Source organism: Coloeus monedula (genome assembly GCF_965178545.1).
Source record: "Coloeus monedula genome assembly, chromosome: 14".
Lineage (NCBI taxonomy): Eukaryota > Metazoa > Chordata > Aves > Passeriformes > Corvidae > Coloeus > Coloeus monedula.
The window spans coordinates 15,756,569-15,783,751 of NC_138794.1; the positions used below are offsets into that span (position 1 = coordinate 15,756,569).

A 27,183-nucleotide genomic window follows, 5' to 3' on the forward strand; every position below is an offset into this window, starting at 1 on the left:
TCACTCTAAAAAATAAGTAAAAGAAGTTTGCAGGTGAATGAGGTAGCACAATTCCAGGCTTAGGTTTGTCACTGAATTCTTTTGAAGCAGCTACAACTTCTGATGCTTTAGCTAATTCTGACACCAAAGGAAAACATCTCATCTACAGTTCAAAGACTGAGGTGCTTAATATAGCACCTAACTAGAGGACATAATATACCCCATCTCAAAAATACTATTTTGATATTCCTTTTCCTTGTCAAGGGCCCTACTTTGAACATGGGATCATTAAACTGAGAAAATAATTCATTCTTCCACATTCATTCTGTCTTTGGTATGAATGTAAAGAGAACTATACATTTGCATGTTTAATAGGGTAAGTTTCTTGCCTGATCTTTCACTATTTCAAAGGAAAAATTAACTGTTGGCTATTTGTATTTATTTTACTTTGATTTGAAAAAAAGATAAATGCAAACCATGATGAGAACATTATTTATGTAACGGTACTACTCCCTGTGGAGGTACCTGGGAACTGAAGGCTGACTGCCTGGCAAAGATACCATTTGAGGGCATCTCTGACTAGAAGGTACTGAAACTATGTGGTTCATGGAACATACAGAATTAAACAGAACAAGGCGAGAGAAAATTCGGGCAGAATGACCAGATTTAATAGAAATATGAACTGAACTGCATTAGAAAACATATCAACAGAAAAATATCTACAAACATTAGAAACAAACTAGAGATTAAAATGCAAATAAATCTTTTTTTTCACTTCAGAATAGAAGAAAATGAGACACACTGTGGCTGATAACTTTTTAAGCAATGTCCTCTTACATTCCTAGTATTACCTATCCTTAATATCACAGGGTTAAAGGGAAAATAGAATATTCTTTCAGAGCTCAAAGAATATTTTCTACAAACTTTGTTATTCTCATTGTGCTGTATGCCTTATTTTGTCAATTTACTTATCACCACATGGGATCTTCTCCAGGGGAAAGAGTAGCTAGAGAAAATTATGCACTGAGCAAACACTAAATATTTTTAGTGATAAACACCAGACACAAAAACTAAAGCTCCTGCATTCTGAAGGCTGGTCAATATCCTGTCCTTTTGAAATAACTGCACTGAAAGTAAGGGATGGTTTATCACAGTGGCTATTTAAAGCAGATTCTATATGTAGGTCAGGGGCATTTAAATGTTGTAGACACTGTTTCATCCCAAAACTTTTCACAAATATATTTCTGAGAAAAGCGAAATGATACTGCCAACAGGCTTGTTCCACAGGCAAAGCAATTAGGATTTAATAAATCCAGACTCTTTTGGATATAAAGTAACCTCAAGTTAGTGTGGTAACTGTACAAGAAAACTGCACCAAAATGCTAAATATTACAATGGGATATTTAGATAATTCTACCATGCCAAAAGAGTAAAACAGTTGCAAAGGCAGACTGGTGGGGCTATGAACACCTTCACTCAGTTGTGCTGTGTTGTTTTCCTACTGAAAATAAAGCCCCAGAGGTTCTGTCATGCTCTGAACTTACCCCCCACCAGTGCCCCCATTCTTGCTGAAATGCATGCGAGGCTCGCTCGACGCCAGCTTGAGGAGCTCGTTCCACTCGCGCTCCCACTCCTCTTCCGTGTATACCAAACCTGACTATGGGACAGAAGGAAACGCTGTCACCACGCTGCTGACACACAGTGTAAGCAGAGTTCTGTAGCAGTGTTTACAACTAACTTGAGTTTCACACATGACTCCGTTCAGTATCTTGGATCGTTACTATTTCAACATTTCTACTCAGGTGAAATTATACTAACTTATTAAAAGGTTCTGAACTACCAACTGTGGAGTTAGCACATTCACTTGTTTGCCTTCAGGATTACTCCTGAAAATTGGCTTTTCTAGCCACTGCTTAGGCACAGATATCTTCAGGAAATAATAATATGCTGAAGGTACAGCTTTTAATCAACAGTCAAACCAAATTTACAGATGATTTTAGTTAGAAAACATCCACTCAATATTTGGTCACAGCTCTAAAAATCCTAATTCATGGTTCTAGGAGATCTTTCCTAAATGGGGTTCTCTCTCTTTTGTGGGTTTCATCCACTCGTTTTTTAATGCTTTTAATAGCTAAATTATACATTTAATTTTCCACAGGTTCCAAACCCATCTTAGATGTTTTAGGCCCAAAACTCTGCATAGTTATACCCACAAAGCTACAAACACCTTTGCATTCTGATATGAAATTTTAAATATAAGTATCTCTTTCCCTGTGCAAAATGGCAGCACAAGGAATTGGATAGGAATCAAAACTTTCACAGCAAACTTCAGAAGAATCCTTTTAACCCTAAACGATATTAACAAGGCCGTCTTTGGGCCATACAGACCTCCTTATTCTGCTGAGTTTGTTGCCATCTCCATCTTCTTTTCAGTGCTTCCCTTTCAGCTCCACTTCTCATCATAGTATAGAGGGCTTTCCGTAAAACAAGGTCCCGGTCGTGAAATCCCCACATCCCTAAAGCAGCACAAGATGACATCCAGTTTTAAAGAAGCTGCAGTGAAACAGAAATAGCTAATACATAGCTGAAGATTCTCCCTGGCAAATAATTCACTCACCGTTTTTAAGGTTTCTAAAGAAGAGAGTCAATGTAAAAAAAGCTAATGAACAACATGAGGGAGTTCTAACACGTTTTAAACTTCAATTAAGGGATGACCAAGGATTTGAGCTGGTTCAGTGTTTGCTTGCAGGTAACTCCAACTTTGCTGCAAGCCATGGAATATTCAGTGCACAGGTTGGTCTTAGCTGCAGTTGCCAGCAGGCACAAGGATGTTAATGAGCACTGCAGGCACCTCTCAGAATCACAGATGTACCGGCACCCAAAGGCTCCAGCTCTTACACAGCAGGAAATTTCCTTTGGCTTCAACACCCAGAGCATTCAAGATTATAGTAAGTCTAAAAATACAACCAGCCACAGGCGTTCAAGTTCATTTTAAGATAATGAAACATCTTTATGTGGTTGGGAATAGTAACCTACACCAAAAGAGAGCCGAGCTGTCCCCAGTCCTGTGCCCATGTTTCAGTTACCACACTGTCAGCTGCTGGGTTCAGGTCAAAATACTCCAAACATTTGCAGTAATTAACATACAAAATGAAGGAGACAAAGATAAAATGATCCTTGGAAACAGCAAAAACTCTTTTCTTACTACTTCTTTCAACAAGAGGAGTCTCTTCAAAATATTAAAAAATCCCAGTGTTTTTTAAAAATCACTTTTTGGAGTACTGCTGGTGGAAGATTTCAGCAACTGCAACAAAATTTAAGTTTCCTGATAATAGGTTAGGATGTAGAAAGCACAAAGACCTGCAGCTTCACAGGTTTCTACTGATTTGCAGAAAGGCTTCAAAAATCTTGTATAAACAATTAATCAATTGGAAATTATTTTAATTCACCCCAAATGCTGTTTCACATATGCTTAAACCTACAAGGAACTAACAGAGATAATAGCTTGACACTGCATTCTTGAAAACAGCACAGAGCTGTTTGAAGAAAAATCAAGAAAGTGAATGAAATTCCTTGTGCATAATGAGGACAATCCTGCAGAAGCACCTGGAATTTGCCTGTTCCAGAACTGTTAGGCTGGGAACATGAAAAATTTAAGAAAAAATACAAATCAACTGGTGTCTGTGACACATGGGTTTGGATACTCTTCCAATTATAGTTTTATATCCTGATAAACCACCTCCTTTCCTGCTTTAGGCACGCTTGAATGAAACAACACTACAGTGAAATGCGAAGAACATACTGCTGCAGAACCAGACTTTTAATGCGAATCTTTGCATCTGATGAGTTTCTGAGCTTTGGTTGGGGCTAGAGAAGAGCAGTGACTGTTTCTGGCAGTAGGTTTCCTGCCCAGACTGTCCCTTACCCAGAGAGGCAGCATGCAGGAGGCAGTTTCCATCGCCCGTTGTCGCCAGGGGCAGCAGGCGCTTGCAGCTTGTGCACACCGTGGACCACCAGTTGAGGCGTCCTGGAAAGAAAACACCAGTTATGGGGGGAGAGGAACCTGGAACAGGGCCAGTGCTCTGCACAGGCAAACACAGAGGAGGAGGGGTAACCATGAACATCCTCTTTACCAAGTAAGCTTCAATGTAATGTCAGAAGTCAAAACTGAAAAGATTAGAAACAAGAAGCAGATAAACTATTCTCTACATGGATGTGGAGAAGAAGACAGCACCTTTAATTCATTTCCATCTTCCATTCTCATATACTGCATCCAGGGATGGATTTCCAAGGAGTTTATTGCCTTAATACCATTATGAACCTTGCTGTCAGTTCCCAAACATAATCGAGATTGGCCTCCCACACACACGGCAGATTACATTAAGGTAATAAAGGAATTTTTCTTTTGTCAAAGACGAAAGTAATATGTATGCAGTAATCAAGATATGTTACTATAAAGGTAAGTTTATTAAGTAAATTGTTTCAAACAGATGGATTGTTTCAACAGCTGATTCTCCTCTCATTTCCCATAGTGTAAATCATTATTAGATCTACTAAAACCAACAGCTACACTACCAGAGAATTAAAATGACACTGAAGCATAGCCTGAGGGGTAGCATAGAATGTGGCTTTTCTCTTTTGGGAATACTTAGAGAACCACTTATCCATCATTGCTATGTGAAGCATGTTTTACAGATCAAACCAGAGATTGGTTATGGAAAAGCCTGACAAGTGGACAGATATTTGATGAAGAAATAAGTCATGAAGACTATCACTGCCCAAGGCTACACTAAAAGCAGGTAATTCCTGGCACACAGGTTGCCATGTGGTAGCAAACTGGAGTGTTAAGTCTTGGTTAAAAGGTCATATGGGCACTTCTAATAGAAAGAAAGCAAATGGGGGTAATTGTGTAACATGTCTGGGGATGAAGTAGAGCAGATGATTAACAGGGGTGAGTAGAGCTGGTACATTTCCCAAGACTTGGCAGGTCTGTGGGTAATGCACAAGTGAATAATTGAATGAATAATGCAACAGGCAGACTTTTTCTCCCCCAGTTTCTTGACTGGGAAGCTGAAATAGCATCTATATATTTGTACAGGCAGTCTTGTGCCTAAAGTTAAACCCCCAAAACAGAAGGAAGTTCAAACAACAAATAAATGTCTTTCCATTAATAAGTTTTCATTACAAAATTATACTGAAGTTTAAATACACTTTATGGGAAAAATAGTGTAGCAATATTTATTATGTACCCCAGTTACTTGTTCTGGGTACCAAGAGCTATGGAATGAAATTGTAATTAGTCAGAATGGGTTAGGAGTACCACACTGTAAAGATGCATAGAAGATCTATAAGCACATCTGGTAATCCTCAAGTGATTTTAGCAGCTGGTTTGTAAATGCACAACACCTCAGACTAGGCTTATTGTGTTCTAAATTAAATATGCATTAAAAAAGCTTAATTTAAAGCACTATTAGACAGCCTTTGGAAATAACAAGATCATTTTCAGCAACTCCTGCATCTGTGAAATGACAACTTGCCACCTGTTTTTAGCACCATGTTTTGGTGGAATCATATTCAGCAACAAGTTACACCAAGGTGCTGTGTAAAGCATCATTAGAAGACCTAAAAACACACAGACCTTAGGTAGGAAATAGGAATTATTTAGGAAATAATTATTTAGGAAATTATGAGTGGCATTGCTTTGCAGATTAACTAGCACCTATTGGTAATAAATGTTAAAGTCTCGTGTTTATGAATCTTTTGAGTAACAGGAGGTTTCTATAAAAGTGATTTTCTGTCAAGCACATTCTGCAAAAAGCGTTTGTGGGCTTGGTTAACATCACAAAGCTTATGGCTGGCTGAAAAAAATAGCAAATATGGGTTTATTATTGGATTTTAACAAAAAAGTGCATTTTCATTTTTCAAATCTAGTGGCTATAGAGGGTCCCTTCAAGGAAAAAACCAGGAAAATGGAGCTTAAATGAAAACTGAGATCAAACATTCCCAGAATTTTGGTGGATTGGTTTAGTAGACATGAAGCCCAGGCTTAACAACATATTACTATTTACTTTGGCTGTAGCTGTATAAAATGCTTCTTAGAAAACACAAACATGAGCACAGAAAGAAAAGTGGAGGAAAACAGTCCTTGGACTTTCATACAGTATACTTGTACTTTTTGTATTGGATTGTATTTCAGCACTGCAATAGAATTGGTTTTTCTTTTTGTTAAAAACAGTGTTAGACGAGCGATTCCTCTGCCTGTACTGTTTTTTAAAACACAGTACTTCAGTACAGCAGAAGTTTTCATAATATCTCTCTTTGTGTCAACCCACACATTACCAACACACAGGGGAGCACGTGTCTATAATGAAAATCAACTCGCCATAGCAAAATATTTAGAATTATAAAATTGCTTTCACACAGACTTCATTTAATATTCTCAGTACCTCGAGTCATCCTCTGTTGAACAACCACAGCGGTTACTGCCAGAGCTCACAGAGATCAGTCTGCCCATTACTTACAGGCTGACTTCATTCCAATTCTGGCAATAATCAACAGCTGAGTTTATAAGATGTACAAAACCTCAAAATGTTTCTATGAATGTGATGCATTGTGTCCTTTCAGAGGAATATTTGGAAAGCAATCACATTAAGGAGCAAATAATACATTGCAGCAGTGGGGAGTAAGTAAATCATACTGCCTTTCTTTGGGCCTTTCCTTTATCATCTCACACAGCACTTTGCAGTAAATCGGGAATTTTGTTCTGAGCTTCCATACAGATACGATGTAACCAGGACATTCTGTCACATATAGATATCACAGTAGCAAGAGTTTAAGCACATAAAAAAAGAACATAAAAGCCTTACAGGCTTTTACAGACACCCAGCTCATATGGCCACTTCAGAACCCATGTGTGACACCATTAGTGGCAGTTCTGCTCTCCCAATCCAGGCTTTGGGAGTAGTAAGCTGTTAGCTCCTAGCAAGTTTCCTCCTCCTTTTGCCTAATCAGCTTCTTTTCTATTTCTTTTCTCTTGAAATTCATGGCATACCCATTATACTCCTCTCTTCCTTTAACATCCCCAACCTCAGCTACAGAAGCTACTGTCCTTCATGGGGTTTGGTTTGAAATAGATTTTAAGCTCTTTGCAGGAAATGCACCTCATCTTGTAGTTTCTTTATGTCATTGACCAAACCATAGTCAAACTGTTGGTAGGAGACAATAAAATGTCTAATACTATGTGGCTTTCCTATTAATTCACTCTTCATTTTGTACAACAAATAAATTAAATTGGCATGAAACTGAATTTCTTTACATCTAGAACAAAGGCAAAAGGTTTGTTTATATGAAGCCTTACATGATTTTCTTAAGCAAACTGTTTGATCTGTTTAACTTACTTGAAATGCAGAAGTGTTTTCCAGGAAGTTCCAGGTTATTTGAATGAAAAGTTCACAAAGTAAACTTAGTCTATGTAGGCTACAAGGATAACTGTGATCAAAACCATGAGTACTTCGAATGGCCAAACCCCCTCCTTTCCAGGATGCAAGAGGCTCTGGGGATGAAGGGACTTTTCCAGTGCGTGTCAAGTTACTGCCCTAATTAATGTGAAGAAAAGAATAAATGATTTATTCTAATTTTCAGAGAGATTTGAGAGGAATGCTAAGAGGCAGCAAATTTGGTAGTCTGTGCAGCCATTTCAAGTTCAAAGCCAGCCAGCTCTGTATGGATTAGAGGATATCAGCCCTAAATTCCCCTATTCTCTGATTTTAAGGTCAGAAAGCCTCTGTGATCCTCTAGTTCATAGTAGACTCTAAAGGCTATAATTGCACTGAAGCAGGTAGGTCAACAGTGGTACTGTACCAAGGTATCTTCTGATATCCCTATGGAATTCAGAGGGTTTGGCAGAGCTGTCAGAGGAAGAACCATCTTATTTTTTCCCCTGTCCTCCTTGGGTTAGCTAGTTCTTAGAGAAACTGGATATATTTTCTTGATAGTTGCCTTGGTAGCATTCCTACCTTATTTTATACTGCTCTTTCTCCCAGAAAAAGGCCTTCTGAACACTGCTTGGGGTTCTTCTGGTTGTTTGTAGGTTTTGTTTCTTTTTCCTTAAGTATTTACTGTTTGACGCTATTATCTAAGTATGTCTGGCTTTTCAATTACCAAAGCCAAAAAAGAGCACATGACAACACCTTGTGAGCACTCTGTGGGACACCAGATGAGCAGAGCTCCTGCCTCAAACCAAAGATGCCCTTTATCTCAGTGCACCTTATGCACTTTATATGAGTTTGGGCTCACACAGGACACCAGGGCTGGAGAACAAATCTCAGATCAATCCAGTGTTACACAAGCCAGTAGAGCAATCCACACACACAAAAAAGCAACTGTCTATTCCATATCCCAAAAGCAACCATGAAATCTGATTTTACAACTCTTTTATATCACCAGCATTGGGCATTTCACTATACAGATGTGTTCATTTCATGGTTCATTAACACTCCTGCTGTTTCATAAGGCACCAATACTAATTTTAGATAGATTTTTCTATATCCTTCAAAATTGGCTTAAAACTTTACTAATAGATGTGAATTAACGTTAATTTTAAATATCTACACTTTTTTCCCCATGGCAATACTGAAGTATTACTTTAAAATTATGGAGTTTCTCATTACAAAAAATAATAAATACATAAAATACATATCTAAAAACCGTTTTCTCAAGCTGCAACACAACTTGAAGACGCTTCCTTTCACAGTCACTGCAAAGTCATTTCCTCATGAGAACTGCAAGTACCAACCCCCTCTGACCATCCAGACTCACGTCCTTCTCTATTGCACGACTTCCCCCTCAGTCCTTTCCTTCCTCTCCCAATTACTTTATTAATGAAATTTGACAGTTTTTCTGTAATGTTTTAAAGGAAACACAGGATTGGGATATGTGTCATTTGGCAAAGAACACAGTAGTTCTTTTACTCTCTGGCTTTTATTTCCCAGGCAGGATGTGCAAGCTCCGGAAGCACAGCAGGATTAGAAATGCCAACCCAAATGTTGGATTGGCCACCTACTGACATCCGAGGTGTTCACTCACCTACTGCCAGACACCCAAGGTGTCACCCAGCTGCTGCCAGACACCCATGGTGTCACCCACCTGCTTGCTCCAATGCAACCATGGTGGCCTGCTCGATTAAGTCCCGCTCAATGAAGCTCCTGAAGTCCTCACTGTACACGCTCAGGTCTGGCAGCTGGAATGTGTAGATGGGCATCTCCAAAGGGAACTGCTCATTGCTGCAGTCATTTGCTACATGTGAGCGAGCAAGGGAGACTATGGCTGAGCTGGCATGGGAAATCCCTCTGGAAAGACGCTTTTCTGTAGAGAAACCAAAGAGAAGTTACAACCTGTACCACTGCATAAAAGGCCAACAATGCCAAGGCTGGTGAATGCACATTCCTTTCACTAGGAATTTATTCCACTTCTTATTTGCTACCTTTTTCAGGTTATTTCTCTGCTGTAAAAGATTGCTTGTTCCTATTACAGATCCCTTTGGCAAGTCAGGGGATCTTGACTCTCCTTCTAGCAAAACAGACCAGCAATAAAAGTAACAAGATATGAAAGACAAGTATTCCTATAAAATATTTTCTTGATGTATCTTAAGTTTTTAAAGATTCATTGGAAAAAAATTTACTGACAGACAGATGATACCACTCCATCACCCCTCCCAGCACAGCCCAGCCCTCCCCTTCTGGCTGCATCCTCCACTCCTTGGTGCAAACCAAGGTGCTCCTTTCCCTTCTCTGCTCCTCCTGAACACCTCTAGTTCCACATGTCAATCAGAGGTGGCTGTCTGACCATGAGATCCTCAGCTACAAGCTAAGTTGGCAGCCAGGTTCCTGTCAGTCCAGGTGGTCAAAACCAGATGTACCCCACTAAACATCAAATGGACATTTCAGTGCAAACTGTATCCTAAAGAGGATGAAGGGACATGGTTTTATCAACAGTGCTGCTCTTCCTCCCTTTATTTGTATTCAGTGCTTTAAGGACTCATAAGAAGCATAGTTCCTTTTCTTATGATGGAAGTCAGCAATTTTTAAAGAGCTTTACTGAAACTCCTAAGTACTGATGCTATTTCCTGTTTAATAGGAGGGAAGAGCCAGCAGGAGAAGGGAAGCCCTTCTGTTGCTTTTAATGACTGCACAGAAAGCCATCACCATGCTACTGCTATTACCTGCCTACATGACAAGCTGTCAGACCTACAGATTTATTTTGGTGCAAACTACAGCTTCTTGAGAAATTCATAGGAAAAAACTGCAATCCAACAGAGGGAAAGCTGAAATAAAGCCCATAAGAGGTCTGCAAACAAAAAAAGCAAATTCTAATGCTTATCAGCTTGTACTAGAAATTAACTGTTAGAGGTAGTTGACTAATTTTTCTTAAGGTTTCAATTTCTATTCAGCAGGGGATATGAGGCAGTTTCTGTGGAACCATAAAAAAATGAAATTTTAAAGGTGAAAGTTATTCATAGTCTTCATACATCCTATTCACATACTGTGAGTAAGAATGCAAAGAGTGAAATACGGATTTTTAAACCTTTTTGTTTGTTTGTTTCAATAAGCATGGAAAACTATATACAATAGTGGTCTGTGACACCCTCTAATTAACTCCTTTCATAAGTACCACAGGACTGCTTGTGGACAATATATTTTGTACTTTAATCACACATTAAAAAAACTACTTGCAGAAGTGAGGCAGAGCTCACAACCACGAAAACATGAAACATAGGGTCTAGCAGCAGCTCTGAGCCCCGTGACAATGACACAGCTCACAGGCTGCTGGCACACGGCCTTCCACTCTCTGCAGCCAAGCACAGCTTCCAAGCAGACAGGTCAGAGACCTGCCCATCCCCTGAAACCTGGCAGAGGAGCTCTTACCTTGGGCGATGTCATCCTGCCTTTGCAGGCAGGGCCTCTCAGCCTTGGTCACCTGGGGAGGCTGCTCTGGCTCCTGCTGCTTGTAAAACCTGCCCTCGTTGAACACCTGGGGCAGGTTGGCCGTGTGCACCTGCCGCAGCTGCTCATAGTCATTCAAAGCTGCTGTCAGGTCCCAGTTCTTGCCTGCAAAACAGCAAAGGAACCATGTGCTCACCTCTGTCTGGGGAGCAGCAACCCCCACCACCCTGCTGGGGGCACACCCATCCAGCCTGGAGCATCCCAACACAGCAGTACTGTGGGAAAAAGTGTCAAAGCCTGCTACCATTGAGTGAAAGCCTTCATCTACTACTCTCCTCTCATCCACAAACCCCAAACCTATGACATTGTATCACGGGAGGTGATCAAGGCCAGGACTTCTGACTTCTCTTGCTCAGATTCCAATCAAATGGCTCCACAAATCAGCAAGTTAAGATGCACTCTAAATCCCACCTAGAGGGAGCAATAATTTACATTTGTGTGGTTGTATTAATAATAAATAATAATTAGGAGCAATGATGGACAGACAAGAGTGATAGTGTCATAGCCCAAAAGAGTGAGAAACTTTCTTGTCTTTCGTTTGCAGAACAGCTAGAAGGCAAACACAAAATACTTTGGGTCCCTTTATCTCACACATGAGAGAGAACTTGCTCTGAGATTTTAGAAACCTTTTAGAAAGCAGATAATATAGGACAGTGTTCTGTAACAAAGCCTGCAGTGAGAGACTCAGCCAGTGTGGTTCCATGTCTGTGTGAGCTGCTCATGGAATCTGTCAGCACAGAATCCTCTGAAGGATTTGCTTCCACCTTCCACTTCAGCATATGGCTCTGGCCAGCAACCACAGAATGCAGGCCGATATCCAGAGATGCACAAGTCTGTGTAGTACAAGTGGTGAAATGGTACTTGTCATTCCCAAAAAATCATGAAAAACATGTTGAAATGTCTGCCTGCTATTTTCAAAACAATCCTGCTAAGTTAAGATACAGATGTCCACCATTCTCCAAGTACTTGTTTCTAATTGGAAAATTTAAAATATTTAATAACAAGAAGAGAGACCCTACAAATTATATGAGACTTTCAGAGTTCTCCACAAGCACTTTTCCTGGGAATTCAAAAGTAACCTGATTCTGACTAATACATGATTTATTACACCATAGAAGGTTGTCATTTAATGTACTTTGAGAAGCTACATTACCTGAGTAACAGTTAAAGATAACTTACTTGCTTACATGAAGGAGATAGGATAAATATAGTACAAAGCAGTTTTAAGCAGATAAAAGAAAGCCTTTTACTGTTACAGTCATATCTGCGAAGAACAAAAACCTAACTGAAGAAGGAAAAAAATAGCACAAACAGCTGTTACCTACAGGGTTGAGCTAAACTACCTCAGGTTTTGAAGTACTAACAAAATTGTGAAAGGAGAATTAGTATCATCGAGCAAGAATGTTATCTAGGTCCTGAGCAGACCACAATATAAACCACCATGTGAGCCATACAGAATTGTTCTGTCATTATGTAATCTCCTATTAGAAAGTCTGTAGGACAAAATGTAAATTCAGTGAAAATTGTCAGAGATCCTGGAACAAGCACTTCAGTTATTGCCAGCATTTTTTTCACTAAAAGTCCCACATAGAGTGAATGGCTGTAATCCAGTCAGGGCTCTGCTCTAACTTTTCATACATCCCAACCAAGTTACACAACCCAAACAAGCAGAGCCACGAGTGTGTTCCCAAAACCAATCAGTGTTTGGAGCAAGAACTGCTTTTCTTTCGTCCTGGTTTTAAGAAGCACTTTAAATATATTTTTTAATTCTTCTTCTCAACCATAAAAACAATAAAGTAAATTTAAAAAGAAAGTGAAGGTGGCAATAAACATAATTATAGGAAATGTAGCTTTAAACAAAACATTATTATTCTAATATTGGCAATGCTACAAACCCAGGTCTATGTGACCCCCAGGAACAACCTGGATTCATTGAGAGTACAGATCCCTGAGTGCCAGACCTGTAGCAGTGGAACACAGCATTTCCCAGGGCATTTCCTGCAGGTTACCTGCTCAAGGTTTTTTCATGTGTAAATTCTGAAGCTAACAAAAATCCCAGGGCATGTGCTGTAAGTGGCTGATGTGTGACAGGGCTTTGATGCCTGTAACAGGAAAGCAGAAAATGAGCAGACTCACAGAAATCCCACTAGCCTCAGTTTTAAGCTAAATGCAATCATCTTCTATAAAAGCTCTGTCATAAAAATTACATTGAGCCTTCAGAAAGCAGGCTCACAGTGTGTTGCATTTAAAACTGGTTTTCACAGCGGCTCTTGAGTTATGCTCCATGGTACATTATAACAACTGAACTTCTGATATAGACTTGAAACCTTACAAAAATTAAGATTTCTATATCTAACACAGACATATTTTATTTTCAAATCTCTCCATGTCCCTGGAGTTGTCCCCATCTCCAGTACAGAAGCACCAATTCAGCACCAAAACCCTAAACTTCAGAGAACCAACACAGGAAATTATCATTGGGCTCATTTTCCCTAAATTTGCTGGAGCCTCCAAGCACTGAAATGCAGGACAAACATTCAACCAAATTAAAGAACATAATAAGGACCTTTCCATCTCCACGAAGGAGTGTTTTTGAAAATTAGCCACCCTCACTGACCAGCGTAAGTGTTCCCAGCTGCCCTCTCCACCGGGAAGATGGAAGGTTTTCCCCCTTTGCCCCTCTCCATTTGGTTTACACTTTCACAAGTAAATACAAAAGACAAATCTTTTGTTTTCCCCATTGCCCATTAAAAAAAGAGGAGAATTCATCAGTTTGGGAGAATTAGCAAAGAAAAATCCTAAGTGAAAGTAAAGGATATGAGAGGCAGCAAAGACAATTAGAGGAAAGGAAGAGAGAACCAAACTAAGGATTTTATGAAAGACACTGAGTGAAGAAATACAAATAGGTACAAAAATTGAATGCAGTGCAAAATAAATTTTAAAAAATTAACAAATCTAATAAAAAATATTATGTGATTGGGACCACAGGAGCACACTGCAGAAGCAAGAGGCAAGCTGGGAACGAATCAGGAAGATTTTTAAATTCAGAGATGTCCAGAGCAGATGATCTGAACAAGGATTTCTATTAGTGTGACAGGGTAGGTGAGAAAGTTTCAGCTGGAAGTTACTGAGGAAATTAGTGGGGCTTGTGGTTGTGGAGATGAACAGAACTAACACTGCCTACCTCTCCTCCTTTAAACTTTGCATACTAAAAGCTTTTGAATTTCTAAAACTGTATCTTATTACATTAAGAACCAAGTTTTGAGAGACAAAAAAACCCCTGAGTTATGCTGGGTTAGAAATGACAAAAATTCATATAACATGGAAAACAAACACGTCCTCCCACCCAAAGCCTGCAGGGCAGGTCCCTCCTTCCAGTCTTGCCCCTTGTCAAACAAGTGGCATTGGCCTCCTGGTTTGGAGCAGACTGCACAGAGTCCCTCTAGCACTAAAGAAGGGAAAGAGGAAGTCTTCTCCTAAGTTCTGTTTGTATGTGTCTCCCATGTTCTTCTCTGACATCTCCCAGACCCTGCTCCTCACACAACTCCCTTCTCTGTCACATCTCTCATTTTCTTTGCCATTTCCTGCACAGGCACCCAAGAGAAAGGGCCAATTTTTCCTACCCCCACAGAGGTTATGCCTGAAGTATAAGTAACAGGCAATTACTTTATTTTACATAGTTTCATCAATTAAGTCAAGTAAAAGCTTTTGTTGCAATTTGACAGACAAAACCAACACAAGACTATTTTTTAGACTGTCTGCTATTTTTGTTTCACTGTTACTTAGATATCTGATGCACCTTGGTCACTGACTGCTTCTTTGTTTACATGACATATTATTGTATTTTAAAAGGCACTTCAGAGGTATAACAACATTATTTCAGTGCACACAATCACATCAGATGACAAGACACTAGCAGCTCTGTATCAGTAACAACCTGATTGCTCCAAACCAGCACCAACACAGTAGGTTTGCAGGAAAGGCTTCCAGAATGGCCAGAGAACATCAGTCAGCAAAAAAGCTGGAGCAGCACAAAGCTGATTAGAAAACACAGGTAGTGAAAACATGATCAGGGTGCTGGAACCAAATCAATTCACTGACTGAACAGAAAGAACACTCTTACTGAGCAATTGCTTCCTGAACAGCTACATGTGCTATGTGAGTCAGCAGGTGTGAAATTTAACAGCACTCAAAAGTCTCTGCTTTGAAACCAAGTCCTTCTTGTTTGGAGGAAAAACAACAAAACACCAAAAAAATAAGTGCAGCTGAGTAAGGAATAGAAGATACCCTGTGGCTGAAGGCTGGTACTGATGTTTTAATGTCAGAGAAAGCAGACGCCTACATAAAAGGGAAATTCAAAAATAAACACAGCTACACTGTGAAGCTTCTGCCCTAAATAATAGTTGCTTGAATAACAACAGGAAGCATCATGAGCCTGAAGAAAAACCAGAGACTTAGATAAAACAATATATGGTCTAAGAAGCCACTTACCCATTTTTGCCTTACCACCTCAAACTAGATTAGCAGAAGGTTAATAAACAAAATGCTAAGGAACAGCACAACTAGAATTCACCTCAGCAGCATTCATAAAATTATAGACTCAAAGAATGGTTTAGGTTGGAAGGGACCTCAAAGATCATCTCATTCCAACCCCCTGCCATGGGCAGGGACACCTTCCACGGGACCAGGTTGCTCCAAGCCCCATCCAACCTGGCCTTGGACACTTCCAGGGATGGGGCAGCCACAGCTTCTCTGGGCAACCTGTGCCAGCCAGGGTGTCACCACCCTTACAGGGAACAAACAGTTTCTTCCCAATATCTAATCTAACCCTGTCCTCTTTCAGTTTGAAGCCATCCCCTCTTGTGCTATCACTCTCATGCTCTTGTCAAAAGCCCCTCTCCAGCTCTTTTGGAGCCCCTTTAGGTATTGGAAGGTGCTCTAAGGTCTTCCCAGAGCTTTCTCTTCCCCAATAGCCCAAGGGTGTCATAGCAAAGGTGCTCCAGCCCTCTGAGCATCTTCACGGCCTCTGCTGGACGTGTCCTGAGAGCTCCATTGGGGGAGCAAAGCTGGATGCAGCACTCCAGGTAGGGTCTCACAAGAGCATTTTCCAGTGCTATAACCCCAGAGCAACATGATATTAGTCTTTGGGTTTTTTGCTTTGTACTGTTTTGGTTAAAACATTATAGCTTAGTGGGGTTGCAACAGTTAAAAAATCTATCATCTTTCGCTTCTTAAATCAGATATAATGAAAACCAAGAGGATTTTGTCATTAATTAGTAGGAAGAGCAAATACACAACTATTACACAGTTCCCCCTCCCCCCCAAGCTTTCAAATATCCACCTACTCCAATATGTTAAAAAGAACATTTGAAAGGTCACCAGAAATTCCTGATTTAATGATAAATAAAATGCTGGAAAGGATACAATTCAAGATGGGAACTAGGAAAGATCTAAATAGTAAGAACCACAATGAAAGGCAGCTTGCAGCAACAACATGTATAGACAGGACTTCAGCACAGCAAAGGAAACGTTAAAAGGGACAGGAAACACTGCCTAGAGTGAAATAGGATCAATGGACCCAATGGAATACAGCCATTATGGGACAACAGCAACTGAGTGGGCAACAAGTTAACTTCAGTTGGAGAATAATCACCTAAGGAAGGCATTGAGTATCAAGACAGTATCTATGAAATGTACCTGCAAGTGCAACTTGAAGGCAACACAGGAACATCCCAGGCTAATGCAAAGAAGTCTGTTTTTACAAATCAACTGCTAATAAAGCAATCCTCAAGTTCAGTTTAAATGCAGGCACTTCCTGTTTGGCATGAAGTAGATTAACAAATACTTACAGGCAAAAGGTAAGAACTCCAGACCAGCTTTTTTCCTTCTGAAAAACTAATATATAAAACTAGGATAAAATTAGACAATATGCTTTAAAACAAGATTTAATTTTGGTCCATGTTCTCAAAGAAAAATAATACAGCAAGGCCATTTTGTTAACACACGCCTCGTTTTCTGCTAGAATGCAAAGACGCTCTAAACTGAACAGGCAGCTGGAAATGACAGTTTTGCTCCCTGTTTAACGAGACATTGGTAGCAGCTCAGCTTCCTCTTCCCATTGCCAAGCCTTCCACAAGAGAACTAAAAAAGGAATCATCTGAGGGAGAGGAGAAAAAGAGACTATTTTTGGGGAGTTAGTTTTGTACACTCAATCACATGACAGCACTGTAAATGTCTCTCTCCCTCTCTACAAATTACATGCTTTTCTTTGAATTCTGCTTGTATAGATTGTTCTTTGAGGAGGTGTCTCTGTACTGCAATTCTGTCTTGTTCCATGGGGTCAATCACCTTTACTGCTCACACTTCATGACTGGAAAGCCAATCTCCCAGTTCCTGAGTTCATGTTCAGCTATGTATCCCTAAATTAAGTGCTGTTTGCAGCTGGAAATAGACAGCAGTTATTTTTATATAATGATGAAATACTACATCATCTATATAAATAAATGAAACCATTTTTACAAGTCAAAGGGCAATCTTTCAGTTAAATATATTATTTTTGAATCAGTTTGCATTATTATTTCACAAATCCTCCAGTACCTGATGGCTGCCTACACTGTTAGCATTTTAAAGTATTTCATCCTGTGCCTTCCCCCTCTATTCCAGGGGTCATTGCCTGCACACCTGCTGCTCCCTGAAAACTGAGCTGTTTTCTACCTGATTTATCAGTAATCTCTGAGTTCATCCACACCTACAGCCCTGGCACTGTAAACCAGATACAGCACAACTTGTTTTAAAGATTAAACTACTTTCTTTAAAGGTTTTCTTTCTGCTTTAGGCCACATTTTAAGTAGGTTATACATAAACCCACCAGCATTAGTGCTATTCTATGTGTGAGAGAATCCAGGTGCCAACCCAGACTGTCCAGGAGGGAAAGGGACATGCCCTCCTCATTCCTGGACATTGGCAAAGTTGGAGCCTACACAGCTGAAGAGAAATCAATTCTCCACCATGCAGAGATCTCAGTTTATGCTTAAGAACTTTCCCAAAGCTTAGCAAGGCAAAGGAGTTTTCCCAGTGACTAGAAGGTGCCTTGCACACACAGAGGCGACATCTGGAGAGTCTTGCAGCTGATCTCCTGCTTCTCTGTGACACGAGGCTGATCCTTTTCTGAATTCACTCCTGCCCAAAGCAGTGATACACATGTCTGCCAGAATGGGCTGCTTTTCAAACTGTTTTGTTGAGACTGTTGTTTCTTTCACCTGGGTCACATTTATTGTCAAATTGCTCTGTCAATATTCACCACTCAACTGAGGGCTTTTATTTTAGCCCGTTTTTCTATAAACCAGCAAAGGCTGAGAATGAAAGGTTGAAAAGGGAGACCCAGTGAAGGTTTACAAAATGTAATTTCTACTCTCCATCACCTCATATACACAGCAGTGCTTTCAGTTCTTGAGAGCACATAAAGAAGGTAAAAACCTCAGGAAGTGGCAAACATCTCTAAGAGATAGGAAACTAAACATGAAAGATTCAGTAAGTAATCATCCAAAAATGAAAGCAAAGCTGGAAAATAACTTTTCTACGGAACAAATGGTTTAGCATGTGTGTATAATCCACTAACATAAAATTGGCACAGCTAATGATACGTAAGTGAAATTTATTAATATTAATTTATAATTAATTTTAAATAGCTGTAAGCATCTTAATAAATATGGACGTCCAATATTAGACTTTTATACCAGATACCAGCCATGAAGCTGTTACATAACTATCATTTTTCTCAATCTCTTTGCCTCTTCATTTCAAAAGTAGAATGGGCACTTTCTGAAAGACAGATGTCAAGCACAACCAGAAGAATGTTTTCTGAGATAGAGAGATAAGCAGCTGTGCTCAATAAAAAGCTCAGCAAAAGAAAACCACAGGGATTTTACCAGCAGGATAGGCAGAGTATAGAAACATCAACTGAGCCAACATTTAGGACAGCTTCTGACAATGTAGAAAACCTATATGCAGTGTATAGATTTTTTAGCTATTTGCACAACAGTCAGTGTGTGTTTAACTCACCCATTTGTTGCCAGGACGAACAACATGTATTGTGCATAATTGTGCTGTGGATGTAGCAGGACATAATCAAAGCAAAACAATTAATATGTTAAAATAATTGGGTAAGAAAGCAGAAATTTGTATCCTTGATTATCTACAGGATAGTGAAATTGAAGAAATTTCCCCCAAAGATGAACAAAAGAAACAGCATTAGCTCTGAAAAGGTGGTGTTACTCCATAGGAGCACAATGTGAAAATCCAGTCTGACCAAGTTATAAAAATAGAATTTTTGAGCGAGTCAGATAGTGCAAAGGGCTATGGGGTCACAGAAGATCTGAGCAAAACTTGTGGTTACAAGGAAATGAGGGTCTACACAAGCTTATTTTTGCTCCAAATTCACTATGACAGTCATTTTTAGGGTTGCGAACAACCAAACCTTGAAATTTCTGGGAAATATTTGTGCACACCTGTTTTCAAAGTTTGATTGTAACTATGGACATCATCCTTCCAAGGCCAGGTGCAAGGGGTTGACTACAGCCTGTTCACCACAGGGTGGGGGGCTGCTCTTCTGAATATTGTTTCAATTATTGTTAAGAAGCTAGTTCATGGGTTTCAGTGCTGCTTACAGAGAACTGACATGCTGTGACAACTACAAAAGACAGTCAAAATGCTGTGAGGGTGGCAGTCCCTGTTGTGTCTTTTTTAAACAAATGAGAAACCACTCCATCAATTACTGTCTCCCAGCACAAGATATGACCAATGTTAGAAGCTGTTACATCAAATGTAGCTACAGCTACAAGTGCTGAAGTGTTTCTCTGAGCACATCTTGTTCAGAACTAGCAACAATTCATTTTACTTCGAGAAATTCCTGTGTAGGAGGAAATAATTTGGGGCAGATGCATATGTCTATTAGCCTGTCAGAATAATTAGATTGTTTATTGCTTATGTCTTTGTTAATATGTTCGATGTGAATCTATTCACCTACAGAAATGTGAAGTACAACACAGAGAAACTCTATTTGATATTTATTTGAAAACTTTGTTCTTTATAGAAAGGAAATCAAGGTAAGTAACTCTTCTGAAAGACTGCTGATATGTAGGAACCCTTTCAAATTTTGGCAATGCTCTATCAGCACAATAACTGACAATCTGTCCTGATACAGCTGAGAAAAATCTTCTCATGTTCTTTTTCTAAAAGACCATTAGACTAAGACAGACTAGGGGAGAATGACAGGTTGATCAAATCAATCAGACAAAACAGAGGGCTCTTAAATATAGCAAGCCTATGCTAATATTCCTTGCTAGGTATTCCAAGGTTTTATTTCACATATCAAACGACTTGGGAAATGCTGCAGAACTGTGTGCATCTCTGTGTTAATAATCTATTACACCTTATTACTGAAAAGCCCAGAGTAAAGGAAGAACTTACCACAAAATGAAAAACTTTCAGCATACGTAAAGTGAAACAGCTCTCGCAAAAAGGAGATACATAACATGAGGTACACTTTTAGGTCTGCTGTAGCTGTTCAATAGTTGCTTTGATTTAACACAATTTCTTAGACCACATTAAGATAAAAAAAATAAACCAAACCCCAAACCTCTCAGGCAGCAAGTCCAGTACGGAAGTTTCAAGCCCACAGAACCACCTTGCAATTTACAGATATCATCTACTTATTTCCAACCTCCCATCTTCACAATTATTGTCAGCCCACATGAGAAGAAATAAACAAACCCAACTATTACAAAATGCCCTCAAATATCAATGGTGTCTTTCCACTTTTAAGCCTATAAACCTAAAACAACTACAACAAAATAAATAAACGAGACAGTTATTTTTCTGACACAGCTTCTTGCAGTTGTTTTTCAACCTAGCCACTTGACTCCCATGCTGTGGAGTTCAGGTATGCATATTAACCACCGGCACCCAAAAATACCTCTGGTGTGTCTATCACTGTACAGTAAGTCCCTTTCAGACTCAACTTCAGACTAAAAACAGTGACCTGAGAAACTTGTACAACTACTTTCAGGCAGCTGAATATGAAAATTCTAAAGTCTCCTCCCTTCTCTCCCTAACATAAAAACATTTAGGACTTGACTCTTAATAACTTAAAACATAGCAATCTAATACTAAGAAGTCTTTAAGACTTTTGTTAAAAACACCTGCCTTACTATAATCTATGGTCAGCTTATTACAAGAGTGGACTTGGTAAAAATACTAAGAAATATCTGTTTCCACAGACCAGAGCTCCCTTGTTATGACTGGTTCTTGATTTAAGCAAGCAGTGAACACAGGAAACGGTTGTGTCCCAAAAGTTTACCTTCTAGTAAGTCTCTTGCCAGACCTGGTTCTGCCCCTGTGGACCGAACAAAGTCTGACAGGACTGCATCCATATCAAGAGTCATGTGATCATTCAGAGGTGCTGCCAGACATGCAGCAGCAGTTGGATTCACTGGCTGGCTAAAAGGTCTCCATCTGTCAAGGAGAAAAAGAAACAGGGTTTAGAATACACTCCCAGATGATGTAAACCACATTTTTCCTCTATTCCCCAAACAAGACTTTTAAAAAAGCTAAACCATACAAATTACAGCATATTAAAATAAACAGCACTTGTCATCCATCTCTACCTTAGCCTAGAGCTGCTGATCACTCATACTGGAAGGTTTTCTCTATCTTAATATTTCATATTTTTATTGGTTTTTCTTATGTGCAGCTCATAATAGCTTTGCAACTTGACTCCAAGATCAGTTTATTAAAACCACAATCACCATATCATTGTCACTGCTCATAAACTGAAATTTAGCAAGGATTTGAATGTCTAGAACTCTTTTGCCTTACTAATACTAACACACACACACAGCAGAGCTTAGGATTTGTTCTTTTATTTGCCTTGTCAATACAGCTGCTGTAATTTATAGACTCTCTGGTGTGCTGGGTCTGCCTGGGATGGAATTAATTTTCTTCATTCCCTTTCTAGAACTGTGGCTAACCCAGTGTGGATAATACATCAGTATTTTATTATTAATGAGCAGAGCTTACACAGCCAAAAAACAGGCTGCCTCAGTTTCCTACTCTGCCCCTACAGTAAATAGGCTGGGGTGGGCAAGAGGCTGGGAGGGGACTGATGTTACAGTAATTTATGAGGTTTATTTGGTTTATTTTCTTTTATTGGTGACCACTACTGTAGCTGCTGAACAGTTTTTACTGTGGTTATGAGCCGTCTGTGGGGGACAATCTTACTAGGGTGCACGATCACCTAGGGACCTGTTAGGAAGCAGATCATGTTTTGCCCCAAGTGAAATGTGACAATGTCTGGCATGGGAATTTTTCTTGCCAAATCCATGGCTGACAAAAATATATCTGCTCTACTGCATTTTGCATCTACATTTTGTTCCTGAAAACAGGAACCTCCTCCTTCTAGGCAATGCTCTTTATAAACATAAAATAGAAATTAAAGCAGGCACTAGAAGAGGAGTTGATTACAACAGCTGGAATTTAAAACAATTATCCTAAGGGTATTCCCATACTTCAACCCTGCCTGCACCACTGCAGAAATAGTGTAAAGCAAAGAAAACAGGATGAAATGGAACAATACACAACGTAAGGAAAAGCATATGTTTTACTTTCATGCTTGCTATTCATTGGTCAAAGTTTACCTTTGAGCATGAATTGGATTTTTCTTGTTGATTCCTCCTCACAGGCTCAGTTGCAACTTTACCTCGTGCCAAGGGTAAGGGCTGGCATGGAGATTTTCTATTGGCAGCAGATGATGTTGGTTGGCTCTTGCTTGCACGACAGCTACACGGAAATAAACTGCGAAAGAATTTGGAAAACAATTAATTTCACTGTTCCCCACATGAAAAATAGTTCTTTCCTACTTCATGTGTAATTACCTGGTTATACTTAGCCTTAAAAATGGAATGCCCCAGGAGGGTAGGGTCCTCCTTGGCCTCATCCATGAGGCCACTAAACCCAACTTAGTGCAACAAACTAGAAGTTTGCAGGATATAAAATCACAGAATCATAGAATTGTTACAGTTGGAACAGTCCTTTAAGATCAGAGAATTAATTGGGCTTGAAAAGATCTCTGAGATGATCAAATCCAACCTATAACCAAACACTACCTTGTCAACTAGACCATGGCAGTAAGTGCCACATCTAGTCTTTCCTTAAACACATCAGGGACAGTGACTCAACCACCTCCCTGAGCACACCACTTAAATTTTCATGAAGAAATTCCTCTGATGTCCAACCAGAACCTCTCCTGGTGCACCTTAAAGCCATGTGCTCTCATCCCGTCACTGTCGCCTGGGAGAAGAGCCTGACCCCCAGCTGGGTACACCCTCCTGTAAGGGAGTTGTAGAGTGATAAGGTCACCCCTGAGCCTCCTCCAGTTAACCACCCCCAGCTCCCCCAGCCATCTCTTGCAGGACTTACTGTCTACACCCTTCCCCAGCTTCATTGCCCTTCTCTGGACCTGCTCCAGCACCTCAGTGTCCTTCCTGTTATGAGAGGCCCAGAACTGGACACAGTACTCACGGTGTGGCCTCACCAGTGCCCAGTACTGAGGGACAATCACTGCCCTGCTCCTGTTGTCACAGCATTGCTGGTACAGGCCAGGTGCCATTGGCTTTCTTGGCCACCTGGGCACACCTGGCTCATGTTCAGCTGCTGTTGACCAGCACCTCCAGGGCCTTCTGCAGCTTTCCAGCCCCTCTGCCCCAGCCTGTGGCACTGCAGGGGTTGGTGTGAGCCAAGGGCAGGACCCAGCATCTGGACTTGTTGAACCTCATACAAACTGGCTTCAGCCCAGCCATCCAAAAGTTCCAAATAGATTGACAAGATCATCAAGTCCAATGGTCAGCCCAGCACCAACATTATGTTCATCACTGAACCATGTCCTCAAATGCCATACCCACACATTTTTTGAACACTTCCTAGGGGTGGTGACTCCACCACTTCCCTGAGCAGTCTGTTCCAGTGTTTTACAACTCTTCTGTAAAAGAATATTTTCCTAATATCCAATCTAAATCTCCCCTTGGTGCTACTTAATGCTATTTCCTCTCATCCTGTCACCGCTACCTGGGAGAAGAGACTGACACCTATCTCACCACAACCTTTCAGGCCAGAGCAATAAGGTGCCCCTCAGTCCCTTTTTCTCCAGGCTAAACAACTCGAGCTCCCTCACAGCTCCTCATCAGACCTGTGCTCTGTGGTTACACAGTTCCATGTTTTTCAGGACAAAGGTAAATTACACTGTTGCTGATCCTACCCACTTCACACTCTTCTGGCCTCTACGTTGTACCACTGCATGTTTCATACTGCTTGCACATTTATGCTTTTATACTATTTATACAGCTGGATCATTATGTTTGGGCCACACGAGGATAGCAGGGGAGATGATCTTTTCCTCTCTATTCAGGTCTGGTGAGACTCATCTGGAATATTATGTCCATTTCTGGATCCGCAACACAAGAAAGACACGGACATACTGGAGTGAGTCCAGTGAAGGACCACAAACTGCACTGGATCACCCCTGTGCAAGGGAAACACTTCTAAAATGTAATCCCAATGAAGACACAGCAACAGAAGGAAAGGTGGAAATGCTGGGGAGACTAGTTAAAAAGGAATGCAGACATTTTGGGAAGAGAACTACCTTAATGGATTATGGCCAAATTTGACATCTAGGCTGTGTCTCAACTGAATTTGTTCCAATACAAACGCAGGACAAAAATGCTACTTTTATTTTTAACAAACACTCATACATAGATGCAGTGTACGCAACAGTACTAATCTGTACAAAAAGATTACCAGAAACCGAGTACAACTAATTTCTTTAGTGACTACAAGAAAGAATGAAATGAATCTTAGCCAGCAGGACAGAAGCATACCAATCAAAGTAAAGGAACCTGCCAGAGATGATACAAAGCATTGGTGCATTTCAGATCACCACCAGAAGTGACTCAGTAGCATAATGAGTGTTAATCTAAAATGCACCAGCTGGGCACTCAAGTACAGTCACTGTGTGGGGGCTGGAGTGCTCATAAGTTTGGGGAGCTGAAGTGCATATCAGCTTGGAGAAGCCAATTCATGAGTTGTCTCAGGATCAGCATTACTTCAGTATTTTCAACAGTAAAAAAAGACATCCTTCTAAGAGCAAAAGACAAGACCAAGCTCTGCATTTATGACGTCACCTTCACCTCAAAATTACCTCATAGAATCCACACTCTGGAAGCAAAGAGAAGAGTTTGCAGGATCCTCTCTGCATACATTTGAACTAACACTGTTTTTTCCCCATGGAAGTTGTTTGCTCAGCTCTCTAGAATTTAGATTAAAACAAACCAACAAGAGCAAAACCCAATGGAAAAAGTCTTAAAGATACTATTTTTACCACAAAACTACTATCATCTGTGAAAACCCACCCAGATGGAAGTGTAAAAAGTAAGCAAAAAAGAAAATAAATTATCAGTTCTAAAGGAGGCACTGACTCAGAAGGCAGGTGGCTCTCAGAACCACTGTTCTCCCCAGATGGATTTGATCTTTCCTCACCTAAGGAACCATCAGCACCACCTTTGCTCTTGATGGCTTCTCAAAGCATTAACACAACTTACACTTTAAATACACGTGGAGCAATCTAACACAACCATTCACCTCACACCACCTGTCCAGGAGCACCACTCCTCCTGGGGGTAACACCACAGACACCTGCAGTTTTCATTTCAAATGGGTCACACCTGACACACAAACTTTGAACTGAATGTAAATTGAAACATCTTGACAGTCAAAATACAGGAAGACCTTGGTTTTCAATCACTTTCTGGCCAAATTTCTTCCCTAAATAATTTCTTATTTATACAGTGCAAATACAAGAGGCAGTGAAATTGGATACTTTGTTGTATATTATAAGAAAAAGCATTTTTAAAGTATTTAAAGAGGAGATACTGATTAGTTTGAAATGTTAAGATGGGCTAATAGGACTTGAAATCAGTTTAGCACAATCTCAGTTATATTTGATCTTCTCCTCTCCTTAAAGTACCTCTCTCTCAAAGCTGAGCCATACGTGGAAGTAAATAGTCTGCACCTGAATCTAAATTTAACTTCTTCAAAATCAAATAGCTTCACCCAGTTAAATGACATGAACTACTTTTTTTTGCTACAGAAGCTTAAAGATATGCATAGGGCTAACTAATGAAGCAAAAGCAACCATGTTAAAACAAATCCCATGCATCCAGAACAGACACAGCTGACAAATCCAAAGTGAGGAACAGAGAGAAAACAGCACACACTGGACAAATCCTTGGCAAGACAGAACGACTAAGCTGCACCTAAGATCTTTCACTTTCCTAATTTTTAAAGGAAGGATGAAATAAGAACCATCAATAAGATGCACAGTCTTGGTGCTCTGGGAAACCAATGGAGAGACACCTAGTGATTGCATTAAACCAGCTCCCCGCAGGCTGTTTTTAGGTCCCTGCAGTGTGACAGAGCTCAGGGCCTGTTTATCACTGCTGGCTCTCAGCTGGTCTGGCAATGGACACAGGTGCAGTCACTCCTGGGTGCAATGTTCCTGCTGCTTGGACTGGCTGAGAAGGCAGAAAGACCCTCTTCATGCACAGTTTGAGATTTTGAAGGGAATTCTTTCTGACAGGCCACAATTGATGGGAAATGCCATAATTCTACGATCCTGACAATATTAGGAAATTAAACCACTCTTTATTACGTTAAACTATTAAGCAAAAATCTCTAACTAAATAATCAAGTTCAGTAGAGAAGATTTGTTTAGGAAGAGAACAGCAGCTATAGGGAAAGTGGTAGTTAATGCAGGTCACTTAAGAAAGTGGACATGGTATTTTTTCTGCTAACTGGATTAAAAGGCATTAGTCGAAGAAGACAGATCAATGGTAATTGCCTAAACAAAAGGTAACTGTGAACTAGACCTGATGGCAAAGTGGGGGATTTATATGTTAAAATGTGGACTCTCAAAACACAGTAAAATTAAAAGGCAGCATTTGGTGAGGGCCATCTACCTTCTCAAGTCTAAAATATCAGAGTAATAGGAACAAAAGGAGAAGAACAAGAAAGAAGAAAACTAAAAGCTCAAATCAGACATTACTACCAAGGTTTTATCTACACAATGGAACTCAGGAAAATTAACCCAATTAATTTA

The 27,183-nt window shown here is 40.1% G+C and overlaps 1 protein-coding gene across 2 annotated transcripts in view; it reads right to left on the minus strand.

Moving 5' to 3' along the window:
• The window catches only part of OTUD7A (OTU deubiquitinase 7A), a 107,705-nt gene that overhangs the window by 22,370 nt on the left and 58,152 nt on the right, over positions 1-27,183 (minus strand). For both annotated transcript variants that reach the window (XM_082290857.1, XM_082290856.1), the window contains exons 6-12: positions 22,673-22,829; positions 21,337-21,491; positions 10,902-11,084; positions 9,124-9,342; positions 3,905-4,006; positions 2,368-2,495; positions 1,524-1,636 (exon numbers count right to left, since the gene is read on the minus strand). In XM_082290857.1, the coding sequence (XP_082146983.1) occupies positions 1,524-1,636; positions 2,368-2,495; positions 3,905-4,006; positions 9,124-9,342; positions 10,902-11,084; positions 21,337-21,421 (830 nt within the window). In that variant the 5' untranslated portion in view covers positions 21,422-21,491; positions 22,673-22,829. The remainder of the gene's footprint in view (positions 1-1,523; positions 1,637-2,367; positions 2,496-3,904; positions 4,007-9,123; positions 9,343-10,901; positions 11,085-21,336; positions 21,492-22,672; positions 22,830-27,183) is intronic.